General features: G+C 37.4%; 2 protein-coding genes across 4 annotated transcripts in view; one reads left to right on the top strand and one right to left on the bottom strand.

The window, feature by feature from the left end:
• LOC136261625 (cGMP-dependent protein kinase 1-like) overlaps positions 1-4,808 on the bottom strand; it is a 6,561-nt gene extending 1,753 nt beyond the window's left edge. The window contains exons 1-15 of one of the 3 annotated variants that reach the window (XM_066055651.1): positions 4,652-4,808; positions 3,848-3,966; positions 3,577-3,736; positions 3,308-3,474; positions 3,122-3,252; positions 2,980-3,068; positions 2,864-2,927; positions 2,728-2,805; positions 2,583-2,674; positions 2,467-2,532; positions 2,010-2,084; positions 1,796-1,901; positions 1,602-1,741; positions 1,068-1,157; positions 918-1,017 (exon numbers count right to left, since the gene is read on the bottom strand). In XM_066055651.1, the coding sequence (XP_065911723.1) occupies positions 918-1,017; positions 1,068-1,157; positions 1,602-1,741; positions 1,796-1,901; positions 2,010-2,084; positions 2,467-2,532; positions 2,583-2,674; positions 2,728-2,805; positions 2,864-2,927; positions 2,980-3,068; positions 3,122-3,252; positions 3,308-3,474; positions 3,577-3,736; positions 3,848-3,966; positions 4,652-4,722 (1,548 nt within the window). In that variant the 5' untranslated portion in view covers positions 4,723-4,808. Of the gene's footprint in view, positions 1-917; positions 1,018-1,067; positions 1,158-1,601; positions 1,742-1,795; positions 1,902-2,009; positions 2,085-2,466; positions 2,533-2,582; positions 2,675-2,727; positions 2,806-2,863; positions 2,928-2,979; positions 3,069-3,121; positions 3,253-3,307; positions 3,475-3,576; positions 3,737-3,847; positions 3,967-4,425; positions 4,619-4,651 lie in introns of those variants that run through there. The other 2 variants (XM_066055652.1, XM_066055653.1) reach the window with 2 other exon arrangements.
• An 852-nt stretch (positions 4,809-5,660) lies between these two features.
• The window catches only part of LOC136261624 (maternal embryonic leucine zipper kinase-like), a 36,316-nt gene continuing 32,377 nt past the window's right edge, over positions 5,661-9,599 (top strand). The window contains exons 1-2 of the mRNA XM_066055650.1: positions 5,661-5,791; positions 8,874-8,960. Of these exons, the coding sequence (XP_065911722.1) occupies positions 8,876-8,960 (85 nt within the window). The 5' untranslated portion in view covers positions 5,661-5,791; positions 8,874-8,875. The remainder of the gene's footprint in view (positions 5,792-8,873; positions 8,961-9,599) is intronic.

Here is a 9,599-nt window from a genome sequence, read left to right as displayed (position 1 = left end):
GACTAAATTTCAAGTTGCTATTGTATTCACAGGACAAGTTAATCTAATTTTTGCATGCAAATTTATTTTTCAACTAAAGGAAGGTGCTAAAGAATCAGTCACTTATACAGACCAAGTTATATAGTCATGTGGCAAAACTAGCAATGCAGCAGTACTTCAACACTACCGCATCAACCAGCGTGAACAGATAAACCAATATTTTTTGAGGATATAAAATTTTGTGGATTTCAAAATTTTGCTTTAGAGAAAAATTTTCGAGCTTACAGGTAAGCCACAAAAATTTACTACTGACATTTGCATATCTGTTCGAATCACGTGGCATAGAGCTTGACTGTGCAGCATCATACATAATGGTTAGCATGATATAATTGTATATTTTAGGAGGGTAAGGTATCTGGAAAGACTATAGATTTATATTATAGAACTTTGCATGGGCGAGATCAAAGGAAAAAGTGTACCTTAAATTTCATAAAATACACTTTAGGGCAAACAGTACTTTATTGCCCACAAAGAATGCATTATTACACCAGAAAGTGCTTTAATCCTAGCTGAATGCTCTATTAGAGTATTAATTACTATCCCAGAAGTGAAAAGGTTAAAGCACCCTCCCCTGACATCAAGGTGAGTCTTCAGCCGATCTAGCCTGCCTATGTCTAGCTATGTAAGCAAATTAGTTTACTGCTTCAATAAAACATTGGTGAAAACTTAAATGATGTCATAAATAATGACCAAATTTAGGCAGTGAGACATAGCAATGTGGATGCAGATAATGACGGTGAAGCTCTGGTCGCTAAAAAAAAATTTCTTTTTACAGTTAACACACAAAATCTGTGAAAATTATGTACCACGAAGTTTCCATGCGTACAGTACCTAGTTAAACGATGCACCCTGATGCATAACAATGATGCAAAACAAACCTTTAGATCTCTGTACACAATTCCTCTGGCATGTAAATACTCAAACGCCTCTACAACACAACCCACACAAAATCTTGTCGTGGCATCATCAAAAGAACCCCTAGAAGCACCAATACAATAAACACACAACACCTTTCAATGGTGTGTTACTTGTCTCTCAATATAGTCCACAATTCTCCACCAAGACATACTTCCAGCAACATGTACAAGTATTTCCTGTCCCTGAAAGTCTTGTACAGCCTATTAATTTATAACATAATACTTAACGATGCATACACATACTTCACATACAATGTACACACCTATACAAAATTTGTAACAAGCACCATTACTATATATGGCAAATATTTAAGAGCCAAAGGCACTGTATATTTCACCAAATATGGGATTGTGTGTAATATACAGCGGAACTTGTATAATAGAGACCTTGGGATTCAAAAGCACCCTGATTACATTCATTACAATAAGGTGTCCTGATTTTTTAGGTACTACAGAACCCCCTAATTGAGACACCTGGATACCGTGGTCCCATTTACGTAATAAGGATGCTACTTTAGCACAGTCCCAGAATAGATGGGTTTCACTGCAAAAGGTACTTTTGGACCACAACTAAAAAGCCCAAAATTACTTCTTTTTAGAGTGTCGGTTCCATTGTAGGTATAGTTTGATATACCAGTACTGTACCTGGCTATGAAGGGACATCTTGCATCCAACATGATCTTCTTCTCTGAAAAGATGTGCTCTTGTTGACGAGTATCTACTATGTGTTTTTTCTTTAAACACTTGAGCGCAAATGTCCTTGTTCTGTCCTTGTTTTGTTGTACCTGCATGAAGCAATAATGAGTAGTTCAACATCAAGTTTCCATTCCATAACATACCAGCTCCACACGTCCAAATCCTCCCATTCCAAGTGTTCCTACATATGTGAAATCCTTCAATGTTAGGTCCTTGAACTCCAGTAAATCTTCCTCTAGTTTTGGGTCACTGAAGTGCAAGGTAGAAAACACAAATGACCTTTACCGTACGTAGTTGTTACAAATTAATCCAAAAATGTCATAAAAACAATATAACTTCATTTACACAAAGATGTACCTTATTTCTGTCTGTGTTGGTATGGCAATTTCTTCTTTGTAAGTTTCAATAGTTCCAATCAATTGCCTAAAATGACTGGGAGAAGACCATAATATACAGTATGACTCCCAAACTTCGTGTAAGGTTAAGCTAGTGAGATGAATGTGTGCAAGTATGTTTTAATCTTAATTTGGACATATAAGGCAGTTAAAACAAATGAGGATGCCATATATATGTCTCGATTATTCTTCAAAGTAAATTCTAGATCTGTCTAGTTCTGAATGCTCAAAACAGGAAATGTATATCTTAAAACAATAAAAATATGATAGACAATTATTCTTTTCCTCCTTCGACAGGTTACCACATATAAACAAGAAATTTGTGGTCAGACAAAACATCCTTTCCCTAACCTCAGCAAATAGCTCAAGGATTAACCAGTCAGGTGCCAAACTGAAACTATTTTGTGTTTATAACTCACTCTCTGTCGATGGTCAAGCATGAGACATTTGTGGTAGCTATCACATTTGCTGTCCTCTCAACATCACTACAAACAAGTTGCAATGATGATCATGACCCTATGCAAATCCTTCTTACCCCAGCAGTGCTTTTTCTCCAAAATAATCTCCTTTACCAAGCTTCCGTTTGGTTACCTCTTTGCCATCGTCCTGTTGTTGGGTAACTTTGACCTTTGGACCAGAGCACATTAAATTGTGGGTTTAAATATAATGACAATTCTTACAGCTCCTTCATTGATAATAAAGAAAGCATCACCAGCCCAACCTTGACGAATGATGTACTCTCCATCTTCGTAAAAATCCTATACCACATAAAGAAACCATGTTAATAAATACACAAGTGCTGCACTGTATGTGTACCTCCTCTAAAACATCAGCTATCTTAGCTAACTGTGTGTCAGAAAACTGCTGAAATACTGGAACACTATATGCATTTAGTGTACATGATACCCACAGCATTTCTTAACATAAATTACCTCTTCAAAAATTCCATGTATTCACTGTGTTTCACTAATCCAGTGTTCATCATGATGGCTTGGAAACACGATCTATCTAGTGTCCACACCTATCCAGTATACAGTACAAATAAAGCCAGCAAGTCTATATGGTGTGTAATACTTTAGCATCAGTGACAGCCCTGATTGTGGCCGTTCTTGTGCAGTTGTACAAAATAGCCAATTCTCCGAATGCTTTTCCAGGTTTCATTTTGGCCCTAAATTCGCCACCCTTTGTAACCTCTACTTCACCACCTTTACAATACAGTGTTATAAATGCATGCTCAGAATTAATATTAGGATTGTGTACTTGCAAGCACGTAGAGTTGAGTCCCAACACCTCCTTCCCTGCAGATGAACTGTTGCTGCTTGAATTCTCTCTGGTACATACAGCCAACAATTTCTGCAATTTGCTTCTTATCCAAATTCTTCAAGAAATCATTATCATTTATAGCTTCAGCTATCAACTTCTTTGAACTAAACAGGATGTTATATTATGTACTAAATTGCATATACGTACAACAGATTAACAAACACAAAATGTATCATATATCACCGATTTAGAAGTATTGCACTTACGCAGAGTCTTTCTCATGATAAGGCAGTCTTGAAATTTTCGTCTGTGGTCCCATTGGTTCTGCAGATATTCCAAGCCTCTTCTCACGTTGTTGTGGCTTCTGGCGATCAACAGCCACACCAGCCAAGAGATCTTTCAGCTCAGTAATCTTACGATTAAGAGCTAGAGAAAAAATAATGTGCACAGCCATATATCCATATACATTACCATCAGTTATTTGACAGTTATATGCAGTATAAATTCAATATTAATTTTCACATTTACCATGCATACCTACAATCTCCCTATCTTTGTCCTTGATTTCCAGGGCATACTTCTCAACTCGTTGCTTGTATTTGTCATTGTCTTGCTTCAGTCGAATGATTTCATTACTTTTTTCAAGTAAAAGAGACCTGCATTATATTTACTGTATGACAACATTAGCCTTGTGTTTGTCCATAGTACATATTTATACACACATTAGTCTCACATGGCCAGACTGCTTTTTCTCTTTGTCATTGTATGGGAGAAAAAGGGGATCGTTGAACAAGTGTCGGTATGCAAACCAGACCAGGCCCTTTTTTTTCTTTCTACCCAATGACAAAGAGAAAAAGCAGTCTGGCCACGCGAGGCTATACACACATATATACACCATGAGAGGAATCATAGTTACCACCTACACACATAATTGAGTGAGTAATGTTCTCCTGCTCAACAATCACACACATTTTCTTCCAAGAGAAAAGCAACAGTGACTATATTTACAGCGCTATTCGATACTAAGCCATAGCACTACGCTACGCCTCCGTATTGAACCAAACGAAGAAATATTTAGATCACATGCATACATACTGAACGATACCACCACGTACATGACCGCTTGAAGAAGCTTGCTCGGGACTTCCCACTGTCGCGTTTACACTACCATAGCACAAACACCAACGCTGGCTTTTGTAAGGCTGTTTTCTTGTACTGCATATCCAAACGATTACAAAGTAACGCACACGTTTTACAATGTTATTAGCACTCTGACATGTACATGTAGTGCGGTGAAAGGTAAGGCAACGAGTACACAATAGCACCAAAACATCACTACACCTCAGCCGCTGCAATTCTTCTTGGGTTGGATCACTCATTTTTCTACTTCGCTTTGACACACCACTTCCCATACGCCAAAACAATTTGAAGCGTGCCAGAAATCAATAGATCTAAGATCTGACAAATGCGTGGTGCTAATTTTCACAATTTTTGCATACCGCAATTACGAGTCTAAAGTGTGGTTTGTTTATTGCGGCGCCCAAATATGATCTGAAAGAGTTTAGACTTCAACACATGTAACGTTATAATGTACATTATACCTTCCTGATTTTACTCTAGGCCGTCCCACTTACTTTGACCTCTCTGTCAGGTGCACAACTCAGCCTTCATTTTATATTTCCACTGCTGCATCTAAGGCTGGGGTAGCTGCTGCTGCCGGTGAGAAGGCTAAGGATGACCATTATTTGGAAACTGTTAACAATCATGGTGGTGAATTTTTTTCCCTGGTTTGCGAGTCGTTTGGTGTTTAGACACCCTTTACTTTATCAACTTTATCCACGACTGTACCACTGTTACAAGTGGTATTCCCAGACAGTTAGCAAGGAAACAATTGCTTCAGCGCTTGTCAGTTACTCTCAGGCGATATAATGCCAAAATGATCCTGAGGCATTATGGCTTATGCTGCCCAGCCGAGAAGATGGCATAGACTTGTTGAACTAAATTATTAATTAAGGTTGTTTTGTAGTTAAGGTAGCTAGTTTTGTAGTTAAAGTACTTAGTTTGGTAGTTAAGCTAGTTAGAATTTTGCATAGCATATTTGTAATATATAGTCACTGTTCATTTAACTTACAGATCTGCATCACTGGACGTACTGTTGGCCTCCTCCATGTGCGGTGCACCTCAGTAGTAGTCTAGTCCTCAAAGCTAAAACTTGAGCTTGTAAGAGATTTACAAAAGCAATTCACAAGCAAAGAGCTTTTGTTTCAGTGTGTTGTTGACAGCTGCATGTATCTAGCCGTCATTATGTTGGTGATGATTGCCGTGCTAATAACACAGGCCATCACGTGAGCAACTCTTCCAAAATAAAATTTGCTTGTGCGGAACGTGACGACTGACATTTATACGGTAAAACGGTTGAGGGAAGTTTGACTCCTTGTTCTCGAGCTTGTTCTAGGTTCTCGTGGCTTCTTTACAATTTAGGTGAGTGACTTATGAGTATTCTGTTGTACTGGTGAAATCCGTGTACATGTCGTGTCAACACGCTACCGCTGCAAACAAGACCTTAATTGTTTTTGAGACAAAACATGAATCGTATAGCTGAATACAATGATGAGTATACTTTATACAAACAAGTCAATAGTGCTCTACTATAGCTTCTTCAATGCCGTGGCTAATTAGCCTGCTTTGCGAACTAGAGGTTATCATGTATCTGGTAGCCTGTGACCTTATAACGCAGTGTGTTATCTGGGGAATTGGAGCATTTCCAAGCTGCTGCTGTTGATTTTTAATTGTACATGCGTGTGTATAATTTTATGATTGTGGGTTTTGACTTGACCAATGGTATGTATGTATCCTCGATTGTTAAGTTAGCAGATTATTGTATGTTGCTGCTGCTGCTGCTGAAGATCAACCTTAGTAATAAGCAATGCTTATTCATTAGAGGTTAATGCCATTAAACCTTATTTGCTTTACCCAACAATATGCACAAGCATATACCATCGCTTATATGGTGGATCGGAAATTCTTTCATGCACCAAATTCTTATGGGAAAATATATTTGATACTATGGGAAGGGGCATGTTTCATGTACAGTGACTATGTTAACATGTATTGAAAAGCAACTAACTTTAAAATGAGCTACACAAAATCCCCTAGAATGTTTTAATCATGGAGGTAGTCTGTTTTGATTTTGAGGACACTAACAAAGGATACATTAGTTTTAATGACCAACAAGTGATGGTAATGATTTTCAACTTAGCACACATGATTTTTGTTTACCTTTTTTCACTTGATGCATGGTAAAGTTGTAGTGAAAATGTGTCAAGTGTAGCAGCTAAAATGACATCTGGCTCATTTTATAATATACTGTATAACAGGTTTTTCTGGTGGGGAGATTATTACATTTTTTGGAGATTGGCTCCAATCAGCTGATTTTTGCAAAATGACATTGTTAAAGGATTGTAAATGTGTAAAAAATTCCAAGGAGCAAAAAATTTCCTCCTCCCCCCCTCAAAATTTTGGATGGCGGGAATCTGCGAAATACAGTGTATCCCCACCCCACCCTAAAAAAATCCTGGTACTTTTCTTATAATTTACAAGTTTATTTTCACATGGAAAATATTAACTACCACTAAATCAGTTTACTAAATAATTAATAGGATACTGTCTCAAAAGTTTTTTCCATAGTCAGTGTAAACTGTCTGCATTGCAACTACTGGACAATATCTCTACATGTGAGACATGTCCTATAGTGATACAAGCAACACTAGCTTATTTTAATGTATCATGTATGTTTCATGAACCTCAGTAGATGTTACCAGCACTAACACAGTTATGTGTGAGTCGCTACACACCATACAGAGCAAAGCATTCATTTTTCTCCTCTATTAAGATGGATACATGCACACAGAGGAGATGGTTTAGGTGTATATCACATATATCCCATTGTCTTAGGACAAGCCTAATTAAATGTTTGCATAAACTTCCTAATGAGTTAATTGATAGGCTCATTCTTTAGGGTACTCATAACCCTTTCACCTTATTACTGTATATGATGTCAATATCTACACATGGCCAACCTCATCTGATTTGTTGACAAGGAGCTCCAGTTACTTGGGACTGCATTTTCTGGTACATGACTATAAAACAACTTTACCTGTAATATCAATAACACACAAAAAATACTGTTAGAGTCAGGTGGTTTCCACTATATGCACGTGTGTATACAGTGTCCTCTCCCACATTAGTGGGTAAGAGGGATTAAGTTTTATTCATAGTAGTGGCTTGAATCTTAGGGCTTGAGTACCCCAGCTTTTTACAACCATTGATGTTTATGTTACTGAGTTAATGCCTTTACAAGGTAGAAAATGCCAAACAATAGTTGGCTTACGTAGATTCAGGTAGTGGTATGTCCTGTGTTTAGTGAATGGCAACTGATCTATTTTGTAGAGGGACTTGTGTAGACAATTAATGTCTTCATTACATAGTGTAAAGCTTTTCATTGGACAGTGGTTCATATTTGTGGTGATATTGTTTGTGTAGGCTTCATGATCTCAGGTGTGATTAAGTGCCACCATAGAGAAGAGTCCCTGCTTGAACTTTGATATTCATGTTGGGAATAACATGCTTGGGAATGCTTACATTCTTTTATTTTTTAAATTCTGGTGTTTAGGCTTGTGTGTATTCCTGGTGACATGTGCATGGTACCATAATTACTTGTATGTTTGTACATGCACAAGTGCAATATTTATAGTAGGACAAGCAGGTACAGCCTTTGTGTGCATAATTGTGGCAATGTGCTCTCTGATGGGACAGTAAATGCCTCATTACATGTACAAATTTGCCAGTTGATTTGATTAAATGTACAAATTTGCCAGTTGATTTGATTAAATGTGTTTGTGGAATCCCCACACTGTATTAGTTGCAAACTACTAGATTGTTTGCACAGAATGTATTGAGTAAAAAATAATGTACCTTTTGTTGCTGTCTAATAATCTCATGTTTGTTCTGTGTGGTGCAATTTCATGATTGTATCTGGGACTGATATTTTCATATTTAAGTCAAAAAGCATCAATAACATATCATCATTAACATATGCACAATTATAAATTCAAGACACATCAAGTGTACATTTCTTTGTTATTTATTTATTTGTGACTGAATCTACAAGAACCCCACGTGTTTATGCAAGCCTAGTATTACATTGTGCACGATGGATGAAATACTTGAGGATTTTTAAGTGTGTTGATGGAAGATATGAGCATTAGTTTACGTTGTGTTGGATATATGGTTCACTTTTGTCTTTTCTTAAATTTTTGCCTTCACCCTTAAGCAGTTTTATACAACACTAAAGAGTACAATTTGTGAGCAGCTATACTGAAGTGTAGGCATTGAGCCTCCATAATTAGCTATACTATATTCATAGTGTCCCACCTGGGTCAGTAGTCTTAACCCTGCTTGTTGTTTACTGATGGTAGTGGTCCCACGTATCATACCATCTGAGCTGTGAATGTCATTTTGGTTTAATTGATGTTTGATAACTGACCATTCTTTACTTGTACAGCAATGGCACTGCCTGTAGTTAGAGCCAAGAGAACTCGTTATCCTGCCATTGAAGATAGATATGAAATCCAGGAGACTCTTGGGGCAGGTGAGTACTGCATGGTCCATCTTTGGCCATGTGTACAGGGTGTTGTATACATATACCACATTGTACACAATGTACAGTATGTACAGTGGAACCTTTCTAAGCCAGTGCCTAAGATTTCTTGGCCTTAATAGGCAGTGAATTATCATATTCTCTATAAAGTTGGGCTTTTGAGAGAGGTGGTCCTTCCATGCAGGTGGCTGCTAAGATGGGTTCAACTATAGATGCTTTGAATTCCATGTAAATATGTGTGCTTGCATCATACGTGTGTGTTTGCATGTGTGTTTGTATGTGTGTAACATTCAAAGCATTTCTCTACTATGTGTATTGTTACTCTGTGATTTTCTCTTGTAATATAATATGGTATGATTGGATATGACTCCATGGCAGTACATGTTAGTGCACATCAAAGTGACATTCTTTGTGATCTCAGTAAGGATTCCAAAACACAGTCCCTTGGAATGGAAAAGTGGAGCCTTTTTTCTGCTATACCCTATATGTATACACATATACTTTAACTTGTATATACAGTGTGGCAGTAGTACAGCTTATATGTACAAGTCATAGGTTAGGGTTGGTCACATCAAGAGTACATAATAAAAATAGGTATGTACTCTTGGTTACAGACATCCCAATTACTGA

Source organism: Dysidea avara, chromosome 7 (genome assembly GCF_963678975.1).
Source record: "Dysidea avara chromosome 7, odDysAvar1.4, whole genome shotgun sequence".
Taxonomy (NCBI): Eukaryota; Metazoa; Porifera; class Demospongiae; order Dictyoceratida; family Dysideidae; genus Dysidea; species Dysidea avara.
Note: the sequence above shows the minus strand (reverse complement) of the source record. Positions and strands in the feature narration are given on the sequence as shown.